The sequence below is a fragment of the Ranitomeya imitator genome, chromosome 4, assembly GCF_032444005.1.
Source record: "Ranitomeya imitator isolate aRanImi1 chromosome 4, aRanImi1.pri, whole genome shotgun sequence".
NCBI lineage: Eukaryota > Metazoa > Chordata > Amphibia > Anura > Dendrobatidae > Ranitomeya > Ranitomeya imitator.
Genome location: NC_091285.1, coordinates 359,184,998 through 359,204,197, shown reverse-complemented (window position 1 = coordinate 359,204,197; position 19,200 = coordinate 359,184,998). Strand labels below are relative to the sequence as shown.

The window sequence follows — 19,200 nt, the reverse complement described above, 5'->3', positions numbered from 1 at the left end:
AATAATGCCGTGCAAAAACCACGTTTGTAGATTGTGGGAAAATCTTCAGCTAAATGCACTTTGAAGTTGCCCAGCCTGCTTTTGTAATCCCATCTATATTTTCCTACATGACGTACGCTTACGTATGCCACCTGGATATATGCTAAAAAAAAACAATCTATTTGCTCAAAGGGAGTCTGTCACCCCCAAAACAGCAATAAACAATTTATACACATAAAGGGACTAAGCTCCTATAAAAATTACAGTTGCGGTACAGATTTTACTATTGTTTTATGCACAAAAAGTTTTAAAATGATAGATGTACCGTAAATCAGGGGTCTTCGGTAGACTCTTGGCATGGTCAAGTGATTGGTGAAACCGTTCCACCCCCTCATTTAACATTCTCCGCCCGTTCCCTTGTGATGATTGACAGCGCTCCAAGAAGCACAGCCTGTATTGAGTACACACTGACACTGCAGGAGCAGTATGTGCAGGCGCCCTCAGATCCCCAAGTTGTGCCTGCATGACCGCTCGCAGCACATCGGCTGGCACAGCAGGGGGTGGTCGAGAGGAAAGCGAAATGAGAGCGTGTTCTGACACTGCGTGCGCCCAGCGGGTGCAGGGCTAATACAGACACTTGCTCCTTGGAGCGCTGTCAACTATCATACGGGGCAGAGGATGGGAATTGTGGGATAATAATGGTGCACCAAGCAGTTGACCATGCTACGGGTTAAACCAAGGTTCTCAAATTTACTTTTATAATAAAACTGTAAAGAAGTAAAATCTGTATTATTTTTATAGAGGCCAAGTCCCCTATGAGTGTATACATGGTTTCATTTCAGTCTTAGGCTACTTTCACACTGGCGTTTTTTTTTAATACGTCGCAATGCATCGTTTAGGGGAAAAAACGCTTCCTGCAAAGTTGTTTGCAGGATGCGTTTTTGCCCCATAGAGTAACATTACCGACGCATTGCGATGTATTCACACACGTCGCAACCGTCGTGCGACGGTTGCGCCGTGTTGTAGCGGACCGCTGGGAGCAAAAAACGTTAAATGTAACGTTTTTTGCTCCAGACGGACCGCTTTTTCCGACCGCGCATGCGCGGCCGGAACCCCGCCCCCACCTCCCCGCACCTCACAATGGAGCAGCGGATGCGCCGGAGAAATGCATCCGCTGCACCCGTAGTGCGGCGCTAACAACGCTAGCGTCGGAATCTCGGCCCGACGCAATGCGACGGGCCGAATTCCGACGCTAGTGTGAAAGTAGCCTTAGGGGTGCCAGATTTCCTTAAAAAATAGTACCCATCGGTTTCATCAATTCAAAAATCAATAATGCACCTGATAATAAGAAACTTTGTAATATATCCTATTAAGAGAAACCTCTTCATTTCTTCTCCAAAATTCTTAAATTGCCAGGTGAAATCTGTATTCAGTGAAGATAGTCACATAAAATCTAAGAGTGGAGATGACAGTCGCTACTGATGACATTCTAAGCAAGTGGAGGCTCCGCCTCTTCAAAGAATTTTATCAGCACCGACTGCCATCTTCAATCGCAGTAAAGCATAAATCTGTCTTCAGTGAATGCAGATTTTACCTGAGAATTTTGAGAGTGATCAATCCAGTCCTGGTAGAGAAAGCAGCAGATTTCTGTGAGAAGAACAATTACACTAAAGGGAATCTGTCAGCAGGTTTTGCTATGTAATCTGAGGACCGCATGAGGTAGGGAGTAAAACACTGAACTCAACCATGTATCACATGTCCGGCTGCCTGGTGGCGTTTACTTAGACCAGGGGTCCCCAACTCCAGGCCTCGAGGGCCGCCAACAGTGCAGGTTTTCAGGATTTCTTTAGTATTGCATCGGTGGTAATGTGATCATCTGCACAGGTGATGATTCCAACTCCTGTGCAATACTAAGGGAATCCTGAAAACCTGCACTGTTGGCGGCCCTCGAGGCCTGGAGTTGGGGACCACTGACTTAGACTGAAGGTTTAATCACCTGATGATTAGCGTTGCCCTGACTAGCAGGCATGTGCTTCCCAGTCCAATTCCACCCCCTTCTGTGATACGCAGCTCACGGTCTATAGCTACGTACATGGTACATGCAATGCTCTGCTGCATTGCTAGATCTGAAAACTATGATTGTGTCAGAACGGCTGCACACAGTAATCTAAGTGACACATCGTTGGATTCAGGGTCTCTTCCTACATCATGCTGTTATCAGATGAAGCAGCAAAAACCTGCTGACAGATTCCTTTTAAGTCGGGTTTATTACAACCTGGGTGGACATGTTTAGCGTATATGTTGGAAGATTTCCATGTATAACATCAAACATACACCGAATGTGTTTACAGAGTCAATATGACCTAGAATCCTTCCAGTCAGTCGGAAACTCAGCCATCATTCATCTCTCCACAGGAATTCTAGAATAGAAGTGGTCCTCTCTATAAAGACAAAACCTTGATTGTTGTCCATCATCTCCAACCTTTTATATCCTTAATTCCCGGAGGACTAAAATCTAACGTCATATGACAAATATCCATATTTACCCTCATCTGTAGCTCTGTGCCTGCTCAGTCCACATGAAAAAACATTGATCGAGCATCTGCCAGCTGGCAAAGCTGTTCATTCCAACACTCCAGCATTCTCCTTCTCATAGAAAGGGAACTAATCAGCAATATTTCCTAGCTCAGTTGCATATATGTGCACACCCTCATTATAGGCAGCTAGGTCATGTGATCTCCAGTCTAACAACTAGTCCGGTGATGTGATTGGCTGACGTGGGCAACAATAGATAAACTTAAACTCTACCCCATTAATTCTGTGTAATGTAAGAGAGCGGCTAAAGTCCTTACAGGAGGCCGTACATACAGGATGAGGCCGAATTACATAAGACTCCGCAGTTCTAGATATCTGTCTATTACATTGCTGCCATTAGACAAGAGCAATGTGATCAGACTTCACCCAATTACAATGCCAGGGGCATCATGGTAATATCCGTCGTTAGTAAGGGAACCATATGAGAGAAAAATAAATCAATATGGCAGACAAGTCTAACAGGGCACATCAACTACAGCTATACACAAGGCACACTCAAAAACCTCAAACATTTATTTCTTATCCTGCAATATACAGACACGAAAAACAAACCATGCACTGGTGATACTCGAACGAATCGCCATCATATTGGAAATAGAAAAAAAAATACAACAGCTGTTAGATCGCTCCCTAACTGCACTGTCGGGAATTTTTCAAGCAAGTATATTAGAAAATAGCTTAGAATATGGGACTAAAGATAGGGAGTTAATAGCAGAATTAAAGTTCCCTTCAGACCGCCCCCTTTAAAGATGAAATATTGTTAAGCCCCCCAGAACTACAGCTGCAATGTTCAGGCTCTTTATATGGTTTACATCTGCGCTCCACCAGTGCAAGTAAAAGCGGATTGATTGGGATGTCTGGTATTGGACTCCTAGAGATCTGATTTTGATGGGCGATTAATCTGTTAGGCTAGGTTCACATTGCGTCAAGTACATGGCGTTAAACGGATGCGTTAAACGCATGTACAGAAAAGGAGCAAAAATATGTGAAATTCGTCGTCACGGTAACGCTAGCGTTAACGCATGTGATCGCGTTTTTTCATTTTGATGTCCGTTTACGAAGTATCCGTTTGTCTGCGTTTGTCACTGTCAATAAAGTTGTTCTTTTGTCATTGTCGGGTGTGGGCACAGACTCATTCTCCATTTTGAAAGCATTGCGTGAACTTCTGCTAGCAAGATGTTTGTGTCTGAGCTCGTCAGATTTCGCTTGATGCGGTTGCGACTTCGGCAGAGAAAGCGTAGTTCGCAAAGGAGATATTGGATCCACGAAGTGAATTTCTTGCGGAGTACATATGGTGCCTTTCACACCCTGTATGTGCAGCTTCGGGATCATCCCTTCAAATTCCAACGCTATCTACGGATGTCCATTGAGACCTTTGATGTTCTGCTCTTGCATGTGAAGGATGAGATACATCATCATCGCAGCACTTTTCGTGAAAGCATCAGTGTGGAGCAACGTTTAGTAGTGACTGTGAGGTAATTATACATTTTTTTTATCATTATATTGACAAAGACTAGATCTCGGTATCGTGTGGCCTAATGTTCATTTAGCAATTGTATATTCTATTGTAACTAGCCATTAGATGATCATTAAAATCCTAATTTTTTTTTGCTTTTTGTTTTTGAATGTCGACAGATATCTGGCTACCGGAGAAACTTTTGCGTCACTGCATTATCAATTTAGACTTGGGAAGTCAACAATTTGTCAACTGGTTCGGGAAACTTGTGATGCCATTTGGAACAACTTGCAACCACTTGTGCTACCAACACCGACATCAGAAATGTGGCTAGCGATTTCCCAACAGTTTGAGGATGTGGCTAATTTCCCCAATTGTATTGGTGCCGTGGACGGAAAGCACATTCGGATTCAGAAACCTGCGCATAGTGGTTCCCTCTACTATAACTATAAGAAATACTTTTCTATAGTATTGATGGCGATTGCGGATGCCAGGTACCGTTTTGTTGCTGTGGATATTGGTGCTTATGGCCGGACTAACGATTCCAGAGTATTCAGAGACTCCAACATGGGCCGATGTTTGTACAGCCAACGTTTAAACATACCCTCATCACGACCTCTTCCGGGGACCGAAGGCCCAAGTTTGCCCTATGTTTTAGTTGGTGACGAGGCCTTCCAACTAGGACAAAATCTCCTCAAGCCCTACTCAAGCCGTAGTCTAGACTCCAGCAGGCGCATTTTTAATTATCGCTTGAGCCGGGCCAGACGTTATGTGGAGTGTGCCTTTGGCATTTTGACATTAAAATGGCGGATTTTACTAACCTGCATGCAACTGCAACCTGAAAATGTGGACCGTGTTGTGAAGGCGTGCATCTGTCTGCATAATTTTGTGGCGAGACATGAACCCCAGGTGGTAGACCCCGATGATTGCGAGTCGAACCTCAGTAGCACTGAATCGAATGCAGTTCGGTCAACAGCACAAATAATGAGGATTCGTGATCAATTTGCACATTATTTCACACATGAAGGCCATGTTCCATGGCAAGACAGATACGTGTGAAAATATTGTAAAGTCTTCCTGATGTCGTGTAAAAAGTTATGTTGTTTAACCTGATGTCCTGTAAAAAGTTACGTAGTGTAAAAAGTTACCTTATGTCGTGTAAAAAGTTGTTTAACCTGATGTCGTGTAAAAAGTTATGTTGTGTTAAAAGTTAAAGTCATACAAGAATCTTAAATTTGAAACAGTTTACTAAATGTTTATGGATTTTTCCAACAAACTGTTGGTACACAGGTTTAACATATGATATCCCATAGGGATGAAAAAAAAGGAAAATAGAAATTCACAACAAAAAAACATAACAAAAAAAAAAGAAAACTTGCAACGCGGTAATTGCACCTGGCTGGGGACAGTGAACGGTACTAAAGACTTTGGTACTGCACGGGAGTATTGTCTGCCCAACTATATGATGGACTGCTACATTGTCTATGAGGTTCCACGCTCGTTTCACCCCGGCCTCTATATTGAGGGTTGTAGGGCGGCATGTCCAGTCTTGTTCTTGTTCCCGATGGAGCGGGTTCCTGGGGGCCCACAAATTCCTCTAGAAGCTCGTTCAGTCTTTGTCTAAACATAAGGTTTCTATGTGCCGGGATATTTTGTGCTACAGGCACATAGGACAAGAAAAGTAGCTTCCACTCATTAGCAGAGTATACAGACTCGCGTGCTTGCAGCTCGGTAATTTCTCGCCTCAGGTCTTTGAGCTCACTGCGACACATGTCCTCTACCCGTTGGAGTCCATCCACGATAATTGCATCAGCTTCATCTTTTTGTGATGCTCGCTTGCGTCCACGCTGTGATTGCAACCGGGCACTCACACCTGCAGCAACAGTGCTTCTATCCGCAGATCGTGGCTCGCTGATGCCAGACACATCTTCAGGTTGCGTTGGTTCCACTGGAGAAGGCTCCAGTTCCTCTGTCGGTCTAGGAGCAGCGGTACTGCATATCGTGCTGTAACCCAAAAAAAAAAAAAGTAAATTAGTTTCCTTTAAACAATTTTGTCTCGCACACAGACCTATTTGTACTTACGAGCGCTGAGACAATGTTTTTTGAAGAAAGAGCAGTTGGTCGTAATGCACATACGGGGTCACCCGTTTACCAATGGATCCGCTTGGTGCATTCTGACTGTTCCGGTAGTCACGGACAAAGCGATCGCGGATGGACTTCCAACGGGTATGGACAGCATCGGCTTTAAATTTAAAAAAAAAATTATATATATATATATATATATATATATATAAAAATAGTAGATAGATAGTTTTAAGATATAGGAAACATTTTTCATAGTTTGCTAGGATAGTTGACATATAAATAGTAGATAGATAGTTAAGAAATAGTTTAGAAATAGTGTATAGATAGATATATATATAGTGTACAGATAGTTGATAATTGAGAGATAGACAACAAGTGGATAGGTTGATAGGATAGAATTTTTTTTTTTTTTTGGTTAACATTTTCCGATGTTACGTCACCAATATTTACCAATTTTTTTCTTTGAGGTTGTCGACTTCTCCATGTATCGGGGATCAAAGTGACAGATTATTTGATCCCACAACTTCCGGTTCTTCACGATGTCATGGTGGGAGCTGTCGCTCTGGTCCCATATGGAGGGGTTGGCTTCCACAAGGTTGATCAGTGTCTCGTTGTGGATAGTCAATGGCTCTTCGTCAACGACAATCCTTTTTTTTTTGGCCGCTGACTTGGACTATGTAAACACAAAAAGTTATGTTGATAGTGTCAATTTCACTGGATGGCCATATTCATATATACAGAGATAGATAGATACATAGATATAGCAATAGATAGATACATAGATATAGATAGATACATAGATAGATAGATAGATAGATAGATAGATAGATAGATAGATAGATAGATAGATAGATAGATAGATAGATAGATATCGATAGATATATAGATACATAGATATAGATAGATATATAGATACATAGATATAGATAGATAGATACATAGATATAGATAGATATAGATATATAGATACATAGATATAGATAGATAGATAGATAGATACATAGATATAGATAGATAGATAGATACATAGATAGATACATAAATATAGATGGATAGATATAGATAGATTGATAGATACATAAATATAGATAGATAGATATAGATAGATATATAGATACATAGATATAGATAGATAGATAAATAGATAGATACATAGATATAGATAGATAGATAGATAGATAGATAGATAGATAGATAGATAGATAGATACATAGATATAGATAGACAAATAGATGGAGCGATAGATAGTTGATAGATAGTTTATAGGTATAGTAGATAGAAAGTGAATAGATAGATTGTTGATAAATATTGGATAGAATATTTCTAATTTTATATTTACCACTGGCAGTTGTGGCGATGACAGACGGCTAGGGACCTTCTTTCTTTTGTGTCCTCCGTGTGCCACAACCTATTGTGTATGTAAAATGTAAAAAAAAAAAAATTAACATTAAATAATGTATTCATTGGATCAATAAATTTATGCATGAAAAATTCAACATGTGTGCTATGTACCTTTGTGCTTTTAGCATGTTTTTTGGGGGGTGGTCTAGCAGCCTCGGGCTCAGAAGACTCCTATTCACAATAAAACAATAAACGGGATTGTTATGCCTAGCTCAATACAATGGAGTTTCACACAACATTATAGTGGTTTTTTAAAGTGCAAGCCTACCGACTGTGACGAAAAAATCGCAGACACGCTGCTGCTGCTGCTGACATCTGTATCCGACATCTGTGTGCAACAAAGCAATACATGTTTAGTACACACACATCCGACGGACATTACAGACTCCCATGATGTATACTGAGATATATATATAGAAATGTACTTACATTTCAGGAGAGCTATTGCAACACTCTGTCACGTGCAGTAAATGTGTGGGTGGTATATTCCTCCTTTAATGGCCGAAATCACACTTCCTGTCACATGACACGTGACCACCCTCAAACGCTATTAAAACGTGTGGTCCTATTTGGAAATTTTTCATGATTTGCGTCTGACTGCGTTTGCCATAGCCTTCTATGGCAGAATGAACGCTTCCGTTAGTAGTGCGTTAGCTTGGCCGGACCCGAGAACGCTGCAAGCCGCGTTGAAGGTCCGTCAGAAAAAAAACGTTATGTGACAAACGCATACCAATTTAGGGATGCGTCACGATGCGTTAGACAATGCAAGTCTATGGGCGCGTTGGTATGTGCGTTACATTGCGTTTTTACTACTTAAAAACGAGTCCGTTAGACGGACACACCTAGCGCAATGTGAACCCAGCCTTAGTCCTGAACAACCCCTTTAAAAAGGTGTTATCAGATTCCAGCTGTCATTGCTATAGCACTGATCCGAATGCAACACCCCAAGTGCGACCTGCTCTAATTATTATTATTTATTATTATTATTCTCAGAAATGATACAGTACAGTATTCTCTTCAGTTCCATTCTTCCATAAGCTAAACTTGACATTAGAAGTCATTTAGATATATAAAAGAACAAGTCGGATTACATTTTAGTACATATCCTTTCAAATATCAATTAAAATAAACTATAATCTAATTTGCGGGCACATTGGCTACCGGGAACCTCTACAGCCCCGACTATGTCCAGAGTGCTGGATGTACTTTTGTAGTTACTCGACCATGATGAAGTGTCTGGGCAGAAATGCTGACGGGACTTTGCAGAAGGACGGGCATTATAGCCAACCTGCAGCTGCATCCAGCAACGCCACCAAGAGAATATCAAAATGTTCATCACATACATGTCCTGAATAGAGCATGATCACCCGACTGGATTCTTCCTCGTCAGCAAGATGCGGATGTGACGGGCAAACAAAACAAATGCTGGAGATTACAGATAGAACTAGCCTGGAAACTGCTCTTCTGTGCAGATAATGGGATCACATGGCTAATTCAACCCATTTATTCTAGACCATAATTTGAGCAGATGGCAGAGAGGCAATTGTAACAAGTCTAGATTTTGTTACGAGGAACACTTCAAAGCGTTAACGCAACACTACAGTCAGTAACCAGAACTCGCCTTACAGTGTTCATACATACTCTCAACAGGTAGTGTACATTAGGCCTCATTCAGACACCCACCTTTGTTTCTCTACATAAAAAAATGGTACGAGTGTCACCCGTGTTTTCGATCAGTGTCAATGTTTACCATCAGTGATATTCACATATCTATATACATAATTGTCTAAGGGCCACTTCTGTCTGTCTGTCCTTCTGTCACGGTTATTCGTTCACTGATTGGTCTCGGCAGCTGCCTGTCATGGCTGCCGCGACCAATCAGCGACGGGCACAGTCCGATTAGTCCCTCCCCTACTCCCCTGCACTCACTGCCCGGCGCCCGCTCCGTAATCCCCTCCGGTCACAAAGGGTTAATGACAGCGGTAACAGCATCACTAGGCAATATACTACGTGGCCGGGCAATATACTATGTAACTGGGCAATATACTACGTGGCCGGGCAATATTCTACGTAACTGGGCAATATACTATGTGGCTGGGCAATATACTACGTGGCCGGGCAATATACTACGTAACTGGGCAATATACTACGTGGCCGGGCAATATACTACGTAACTGGGCAATATACTACGTGGCCGGGCAATATTCTACGTAACTGGGCAATATACTATGTGGCTGGGCAATATACTACGTGGCCGGGCAATATACTACGTAACTGGGCAATATACTACGTGGCCGGGCAATATACTACGTAACTGGGCAATATACTACGTGGCCGGGCAATATACTACGTGGCCGGGCAATATACTACGTGGCTGGGCAATATACTACGTAACTGGGCAATATACTACGTGGCCGGGCAATATACTATGTGGCCGGGCAATATACTACGTAACTGGGCAATATACTACGTGGCTGGGCAATATACTACGTAACTGGGCAATATACTACGTGGCCGGGCAATATACTACGTAACTGGGCAATATACTATGTGGCCAGGCAATATACTACGTAACTGGGCAATATACTACGTGGCCGGGCAATATACTACGTAACTGGGCAATATACTACGTGGCTGGGCAATATACTACGTGGACATGCATATTCTAGAATACCCGATGCGTTAGAATCGGGCCACCATCTAGTGTATGTATGTATATATATAATAATAATAATCGTTATTTTTTTATATAGCGCTAACATATTCCGCAGCGCTTTACAGTTTTGCACACATTATCATCGCTGTCCCCGATGGGGCTCACAATCTAGAATCCCTATCATACAGTATGTTTTTGTATACACACATACATACACACACACATTTTGCCGATTAGTTTACTATCATTTCATTGATTATTTTACTACTATGTATGTAAAGGCTAATTTTGTGAGTTAAGTGTAACAGAATAAGTTGGCAGTATATAGATATTATTAGTGGCAGTCATTTATCTCTCATACATAGCACAGCTGCGGACCCCTTTATATAGAGTGCAGCTGTATGTCCCATGCTCCACAAAGGCCTTATAATGTATGGTGCGTCAGCCGCATGCCCCCTTCAGGGCTCTGCTGTGCTTCTGCATATTTGTAGAAAAGTGATGCTGCCACCTACTGGGGAAATTAAGTATGTCTCCTCTAAAACAGAGAAGACAATTATTACAAACTAGATGGTGGCCCGATTCTAACGTATCGTGCGTTACCCGCGGCATAACGCGGTCCGTTACCGCCGGCATTAACCCTGTGTGAGCGGTGACTTGAGGGGAGTATGCGGGCGCCGGGCACTGACTGCGGGGAGTAAGGAGCGGCCATTTTCTTCCGGACTGTGCCCATTGCTGATTGGTCGTGGCTGTTTTGCTGCGACCAATCGGCGACTTGGATTTCCATGACAGACAGAGGCCGCGACCAATAAATATCCGTGACAGACAGACAAAAGGACAGACGGAAGTGACCCTTAGACAATTATATAGTAGACTAGATGGTGGCCCGATTCTAACGCATCGGGTATTCTAGAATATGTATAGTAGTATATTGCACAGCCCACGCAGTATCTAACACAGCCCACGCAGTATCTAACACAGCCCACGCAGTATCTAACACAGCCCACGCAGTATCTAACACAGCCCACGCAGTATCTAACACAGCCCACGCAGTATCTAACACAGCCCACGCAGTATCTAACACAGCCCACGCAGTATCTAACACAGCCCACGCAGTATCTAACACAGCCCACACAGTATCTAACACAGCCCACGTAGTATCTAACACAGCCCACGTAGTATATAGCAATGTGGGCACCATATCACTGTTAAAAAAAGAATTAAAATAACAAATAGTTATATACCTCACCTTCCGGCGCCCCCCCGGATCAAGCCCAGGCCTTTAGCGATGCTCCTCGCGACGTTGCAGTCCAAAGAATGCATTGCGGCAATAACACATGATGATGTAGTGGTCTCGCGAGACCGCTACATCATCGCCGATCATTGCCGCAATGCATTCTTGGGACCGGAGCATTGCGAGGAGCGGGAAAGGCACCGGAAGGTGAGAATATAATGATTTTTATTTTTTTTAATTATTTTTAACATTAAATGTTTTTGCTATTGATGCTGCATAGGCAGCATCAATAGTAAAGAGTTGGTCACACAGCGTTAATTGCAGCGTTAACGGACTACGTTACACCGCAGTATGCCGCGGTTTAACGGACTGCTAAACCGCTATGGGGGCACTGACAGGAGGGGAGTAGGGAAGGGCGAATTCGCGGCCGGACAGTGCCCGGCGCTGATTTGTCGCGGTCGGCCGCGACCAATCAGCGACGAGGGTTTTCCATGACAGACAAACAGACGGAAGTACCCTTTAGACGATTATATAGAAAGATGGTCAAATAGTAAGTGGAAGACTAAGGGAAAAAAAGTTATTATATCAGTAGGGTCAGTCACCAACAGCCCCTCCATTTTATACTATACTAGATTGTGGCCCAATTCTAACGCATCGGGTATTCTAGAATATGCATGTCCACGTAGTATATTGCACAGCCCACGTAGTATATTGCCCACCCACGTAGTATATTGCCCAGCTACGTAGTATATTGCCCAGCCACGTAGTATATTGCCCAGCCACGTAGTATATTGCCCAGCCACGTAGTATATTGCCCAGCCACGTAGTATATTGCCCAGCCACGTAGTATATTGCCCAGCCACGTAGTATATTGCCCAGCCACGTAGTATGTTGCCCAGTCACGTAGTATGTTGCCCAGTCACGTAGTATGTTGCCCAGTCACGTAGTATGTTGCCCAGCCACGTAGTATATTGCCCAGCCATGTAGTATATAGCACAGAGCCACGTAGTATACAGCATAGACATGTAGTATATTGCCCAGTCATGTAGTATATTGGCCAGTCACGTAGTATATTGCCCAGCCACGTAGTATGTTGCCCAGCCACGTAGTATGTTGCCCAGCCACGTAGTATGTTGCCCAGCCACGTAGTATGTTGCCCAGCCACGTAGTATGTTGCCCAGCCACGTAGTATGTTGCCCAGTCACGTAGTATGTTGCCCAGTCACGTAGTATGTTGCCCAGCCACGTAGTATATTGCCCAGCCACGTAGTAAATTGCAGAGCCACGTAGTATATAGCACAGAGCCACGTAGTATACAGCATAGACATGTAGTATATTGCCCAGTCATGTAGTATATTGGCCAGTCATGTAGTATATTGCCCAGCCACGTAGTATATTGCCCAGCCACGTAGTATACAGCACAGAGCCACGTAGTATACAGCATAGACATGTAGTATACTGCCCAGTCATGTAGTACATTGGCCAGTCACGTAGTATATTGCCCAGTCACGTAGTATATTGCCCAGTCACGTATTATATTGCCCAGCTACGTAGTATATTGCCCAGCCAGGTATGTACAGTAACAGCCAGGTATGTAACAGGTTAAAAAATTTACTAAGAAACATATACTCACTTTCCGAGGGCCCCTCGTAGTTCTGTCACCTGTGTGCGGTGCACGTGGCAGCTACCAGTCCCAGGGTTGGTATGAGCGCAGGACCTGTGATGACGTCGCGGTCACACGACCGTGATGTTATGGCAGGTCCTTCTCGCATACCATCCTTAGCACCGGAACTTGCCGCTTGCACTGCCGAGGACAGGGCGACACGTCGGAGGGTGAGAATAACGTTTTTTTTATTATTATTATTATTTGTAACATTAGATCTTTTTACTATTGATGCTGCATATGCAGCATCAATAGTAAAAAGTTGGTCACACAGGGTTATTAGCTGCGTAACCGGAGTGCGTTACACCGCGCTCCGGTAACGCTGGCATTAACCCTGTGTGAGGGCTGACTGGATGACTGGAGGGGAGAATGGAGCGGGCACTGACTGCGGGGAGGAAAGAACGGCCATATTGCCGCCGGACTGTGGCCGTCGCGGATTGGTCGTGGCAATGGTCGTGGGCGTTTTGCCACGACCAATCAGCGACTTGGATTCCATGACAGACAGAGGCAGCGACCAATGAATATCCGGGACAGACAGAAAGACGGAAGTGACCCTTAGGCAATTATATAGATGACTGAAGGTGCTTTTTTATATTAATAAACCTCCTCCTTTACCATTTTAAATCTATAATATTGTTTCATAAATGTAATGGTGTTAGCCAGCTTATCAGACTTTTTAAAGACAGCTGTCATTGTTCTAAAATAATAAAAGACATCGTACTCGCCTATTCTTTACCCAGCGATCTAGTGTCGAGTCTCCTGCAGTGCTCCCAGTCTTTCTTTACATGCCAACGGCACATGACTGATACCAGTGGCCTCTGATGCCGTACTACTGGCATCATCACTCCCACCCCTGTGCGGTTACACCAGTATAGCATGTGACTGCTACTGCCAGAAAACTTTTGTTGGTGACCAAATACTTATTTTCCACCATAATTTGCAAAATAAATCTTGCCAAATCAGACAAGGTGATTTTCTGGATTTGTTTTCTCATTTTGACTCTCATATTTGTGGTCTACCTATGGTGTCAATTACAGGCCTCATCTTTTTAAAGGGAACCTGTCAACCAACCCCCCCAGGCATTTGTAACTAAAAGTGCCACCTTGAGCGGCACTAATGCTGCATTCTGCCAAGGTGGCTCTTTTAGTTTGAGTCCCTTCCACCGCTGAAAGAATTGTTTTTATACCCACATCAGTGAGACCCACATCTATCATACAAATGGCTTGTCCCACGACTATGGGAAATGGTTCTCATGTTGGGTATATGCCTTGATCTCAAACAGCAGACAAAAAGCAAACAGAGCAGTCATGTGTTTATCGTGTCATTACATTAAACTATATGAGTCAGAAAAGAGCTACTTGGAACGATACCCAACTATAAAACAATTATACTTTCCAGGAGTCGGCCTGATAATGAAAATGACTCCAAGAGAACTTATTCAGCAGGTCACAAAATTTACAAGCTTCTGACTTTATCAAAAGGTAAAAAAAATTTTTTACTATAAATAAATGAATAAAAGCTAAGCCAAAAGTTGATTTAGGCCCCATTCAGACATCTATTTTTCAAGTATGCCTTGTATCTGTGACTTTAACGTATAAAACACAAACCAAAACAGCCTGTGTCTGTATTTGATCCAAGTCACGGAACACAATCTTGTCATACAAGTCTATCACTCCATACAAATCAATGACAGCTGACAGAATCGATGCCAGAGGTGTCCTGTCCATTTTTAATATCGTAAAGAGTAGGAGAAACTCTGAAATTTTTATGGATCTTTTTAATTTCATGAGAAAATCACCAATGAAACACTTGTGGTTAAAACGGACACACTGACCAAATACTGATGAAAACCTCATGCAAAACAGTCATGAAAATCTGTTCATTCTTCTCATTTGTTATATATGCTCGCCTCTGGCATTTAGGGATTGCCAGTGTTAGTTATTACTGCCTGGTTCTGAAGTTGGAGGTGTATTTGGAGATTGTGCAGGCTATTATAGCTTGGAGTTTTGTCTGGTGCACATCCTGATCCTCTCCTATTTGGTTTCTCCTTCCTTTAACTCCAGTGTCCCTCTGTGTTGTTTGGGGAGTGTACTTTGTATGGTTGGTATTTTCATTTATCCCTGTTTGTATTCCCTCATTTGTCTGGTTAGTGTGTTTACTATACACTTCAGCTTCCCACTACCCTGGGTGGGGGAGGGTAAAGACCAGGGTAGATATAAGAGCATAGCAAGGCATCTCCACCTTCAGGAGTAATCTGAAGGACAGGGATAAACCAGGGCAACCCTAGTTCTAGGGACCTGGTTAGCGCCCAAAGTCTTAACACCTGTGTGACAGATTATTTACCTGTCTGGTAGGAACAGACTAATGTATTTAGGCTTCACGTGTCAGAAATGTGATAAAGCAAATAGATTCTAATTAAAAGAATGTGAATGTGTGCAAATTTAGTTTCTCACTGCATAAATAAAGAGATTCTGGGTAATTCTGTAGCATTTGGTTACCAAACACAGACTGAAAAACCCTTTAGCGCAGAGAAAAAGGAGAGGAGCTGACTGCAGCGGCCAGATTATATCGCTTTATTTTTTGTTAGAAAATAGAGCATCTGCAATCTGATTGGTTGCCTTATAAACAGTTCCATTTTTATAATTTGTAAAAAAAAAAATAATAAAGTAAAGACAAATAAATGTAAAAGGAATCTGACAGCAGGTTTTTGTTATTTAATCAAAGAGCAGCAAACTATAAAACACCAAAGCCTAATTCCAGGGATGTGTCACTTATTAGGCTGTGTGTTGTAGTTTTAATCAGCAGATTACCACATCCTGATTAGGTCTCATGTGCAGCCAGTCCAGCTAATCTGTGTAACCCAGTCACCACCACAAATTAGCAAATTGCTGACAACGTACTCATGAAGATGCCAAACAGGGGTGTGAGCGAGACTGTATAGCATTTTAACCACTGCTACATCTACTGCAGATGTAGATGCTATCAAAACTGCACCAAACAGTCCAGTAAGTGATGCATCCCTGGAATCAGGCTCTCTAGCTCTATATTCTTTATACTGCTCTCATAGCAAAAAAATGCGGACAGTTTTCCTTTAAGACAACCTTCCCGACCTCTCCCTTTAAAACTAAGTATAACTATAACTCTATGACAACTATGAACAGACAAAGCAAACTAAGGCTACGTTCAGACTAGCGTTGTGCGCCGCTGCGTCGGCGACGCAACGCACGCAAAAACACGGCAAAACGCACGCAAAAACGCTGCGTTTTGCGAGGCGTGCGTCGTTTTTTGCCTAAAATCGGACGCAAGAAAAATGCAACTTGTTGCGTTTTCTTGGTCCGACGCTTGCGGCAAAAAAGACGCATGCGTCGCAAAATGCAACAAACAAAAACGCATGCGTCCCCCATGTTAAACATAGGGGCGCATGACGCGTGCGTCGCCGCTGCGTCGCCCGACGCTAACCCAACGCACACTAGCACAACGCTAGTCTGAACGTAGCCTAAGATGTGAATAGTGAGTATGTGGGTATGTTCACATTTGTTACCTGCACAAGGGATTTTCAATCTGCATATGCAGTGCAGCAGCAGCACGGTACATGAGAATTTAGCAAATCTCACCCAAGTGTTGCGGAAAAATCTAAACCAACCCATGGCAAAATCCAAAGTAAAAAGGGAAATGTATGCATGTGAATGTACCTATATAGAACATTTCCATAAATTTGATTACCATGACTACAAAAAATGTTCTGCTGGACAACTCTTTTAATCATCATAAGCAGCACAACACAATTTTGTTTCATTGTGTTTTAAAGGACTTCTTAACATATCCTATTGGAAAAATACTACTTCTACGTCAGCGCTGATCCCAGCGGAGCTGCTTCCACATTGGGTTTGACAAAGTAGAGACCTCCCTAGCACATAGCAAACAATAAGTATAAAAGGGGGCTGGCTAACTGGCTCATTACAAAAGCTAAGCCAGCTTCCTTCACCATTCTAGATTATTCTGAGATATGGGAGGATGCTGGCTTAGCTGTTGAAATTAATGCTGCCCCTTCATACATAGTTCTGATATCGCGCCAACGAAAGAAGCTCTCATGTGTTGGGCCCAATGCAGAAGTGAATCTGCCATGAAGGCAAGACTGGCCCTGAAACCAGGACATCGGAGCACATTTAAGGATAAAAGTGCCTTTATATGACATTTTAAACACAATGGAACATATTTTTCTTCTGCTGGATATCCCCTTTGTTCTCTCCTCCATTGTGTTTCGCCTCCACCGGCAGTAAATTACAGCAGTGTACCCTGTTTCATCTCCGACAGGCTACTGTGCCAGAAGAAAGAAAGCTACATGAACAGAGCCTATTAGTAATGCTCTAACTTTCTATCCTTGTATATATATATATATATTCCATCAGCCATAAAAGCAAAAAAAGAAAAAACCCAAAAACAGTCACTGTCCTTATTTTGAAGCCACTGATGTTCAATTACAAAACTGTCTATGCAAAAAACGCATGGAAAACTGTGCGACTTTTCTGGTTACTGAACAAATTGGAGAAAACAGACAAAAAGTAGTTAAAAGGCTCCATTTTTTTGCGAATGGCATAAAATAATGAAAGTAGTCATACTCACCTTACCGATTCCAGTTAGCTTTAGTTCTGATGCCTCATAGGCAGCTTTGCCAGTTTCTATACTATCTGACCTCCCTAGATAGGCGGGTGATAAAAAACTATGGGAAATCTTATATAATTAAAATACAAACATTACTTACCTGTTAAATCCCCAGTGATTCCAGAGAGGGGATACTGGTGATCCCACTGATTGCGGTTACTGTAGAATTACATACTGGTGATCAAAACTCAATTCAGTAGAATCATAAGCGTATGACTATGGTAGCACTATAATAGGGTATCCGTGCTCCTCCGACTGGACAATATGTACTCACTTTGCGCAGTCCTTGAAGGCAGTCACGTGCCCACAAACACACAGTGGTATCATCACACATGGCAGACAATAGTATATATTTATTCTAAATATTTTTTTTCACCATCATGTCCATAGATTTCTGCAATTTCCATGCATATTAATACACAGAAATTATACAACAGCTTTTCCGGCTGTGAATATATCCTTACTATAATCCAGTCATGTAGAGAGGCCTTTTTCTCTTAGGCTATGTGCACACATTGCGGATTTTGATGCGATTCCGCAGCATTTTTGGATGCGCGTAATTGCATCAAATCCGCAGTGTAATGCACAACCAATGTTAGTCAATGGGAAATTAAGAACTGGTGTGCACATGCTGCGGAAAAATACGGACAAATTCTTTTTGCGGATCTGCGATTCTGCACCCATTGACTTACATCGAGTCAGGCAAATCCGCAGCAAAACCGCAGGTTTAAAAAGATCTGCGTGTTTGCTGTGGAGTTGCGTGCGAGAAACGCTGCAGATAGGGAGGCGGAAGAAGTGTGAGGGCGGAGACTGTATCTGTGCAGAGAAGATGTGCGTGTCTGTGTGCAGGTGTCTGTAGGCGTGTGTGTGTGTGTTTGTGTGTGTGTGGCTGGCATCGTCCGACAGGACTACTAGTCCCATCCGGCTATGCCTGCTACAGTGACAGCTAGCCGATGATAGAACAGTAGTAAACCCATCATCCGGCTACAGTGTTCAAGTGTAAAAAAATAAAAAATAAAAAAAACCACACATACATACACACACACACACACACACACACACACACACACAGTACATACTCACCATACAGCTAACCCGCGATGCCCTCAATCACCTGTAAAAAAAATAAATAAAACCAACAGCATACTCCTTGTTCCGACGTAATCCATTTAATAACGAGTGTCCCACGACGATCTCCCGGGTAGAGCTGTCACATTGGCAGATGTGACCGCTCTCCAGGGGCCACCAGTGTTACAATGACAGCAGGTATCCTTCCACAGTATATCACTCCGCCGTCAGAGGTCAATTGAGTTCAAGCTGTCACTTGTGTCACTTGAACCCTAAAGGCCCCTTCACATTAAGCGACGCTGCAGCGATACCGACAACGATTCGGATCGCTGCAGCGTCGCTGTTTGGTCGCTGGAGAGCTGTCACACAGACCGCTCTCCAGCGACCAACGATGCCGGTAACCAG

The 19,200-nt window shown here is 42.9% G+C and overlaps 2 protein-coding genes and 1 long non-coding RNA gene across 5 annotated transcripts in view; all 3 read right to left on the bottom strand.

The window, feature by feature from the left end:
- The window catches only part of SRPK2 (SRSF protein kinase 2), a 225,307-nt gene that overhangs the window by 191,405 nt on the left and 14,702 nt on the right, over positions 1-19,200 (bottom strand). The window lies entirely within an intron of this gene.
- LOC138676133 (uncharacterized) lies at positions 5,155-6,903 on the bottom strand. The gene is made up of 3 exons (XM_069765089.1): positions 6,566-6,903; positions 6,113-6,272; positions 5,155-6,034 (listed from the first exon to the last, which is right to left on the bottom strand). Exons 1-3 carry the CDS (start codon positions 6,597-6,599, stop codon positions 5,449-5,451), a joined length of 780 nt encoding a protein of 259 aa, XP_069621190.1. The 5' UTR covers positions 6,600-6,903; the 3' UTR covers positions 5,155-5,448.
- LOC138674125 (uncharacterized) lies at positions 7,475-8,338 on the bottom strand. Its single transcript, XR_011320498.1, has 3 exons — positions 7,785-8,338; positions 7,628-7,687; positions 7,475-7,523 (listed from the first exon to the last, which is right to left on the bottom strand). It is a non-coding gene; the product is annotated as an uncharacterized lncRNA (long non-coding RNA).

What these genes read in the sequence shown, in the direction of transcription:
- LOC138676133 (XM_069765089.1), bottom strand. Translation starts at nt 6,599, where the DNA reads ATGGAGAAGTCGACAACCTCAAAGAAAAAAATTG. An exon ending in AACCTCAAAGAAAAAAATTG is followed by an intron (nt 6,273 to 6,565) that starts GTAAATATTGGT and finishes TTAAATTTAAAG; the next exon opens with CCGATGCTGTCCATACCCGT. An exon ending in AAAACATTGTCTCAGCGCTC is followed by an intron (nt 6,035 to 6,112) that starts GTAAGTACAAAT and finishes TTTGGGTTACAG; the next exon opens with CACGATATGCAGTACCGCTG.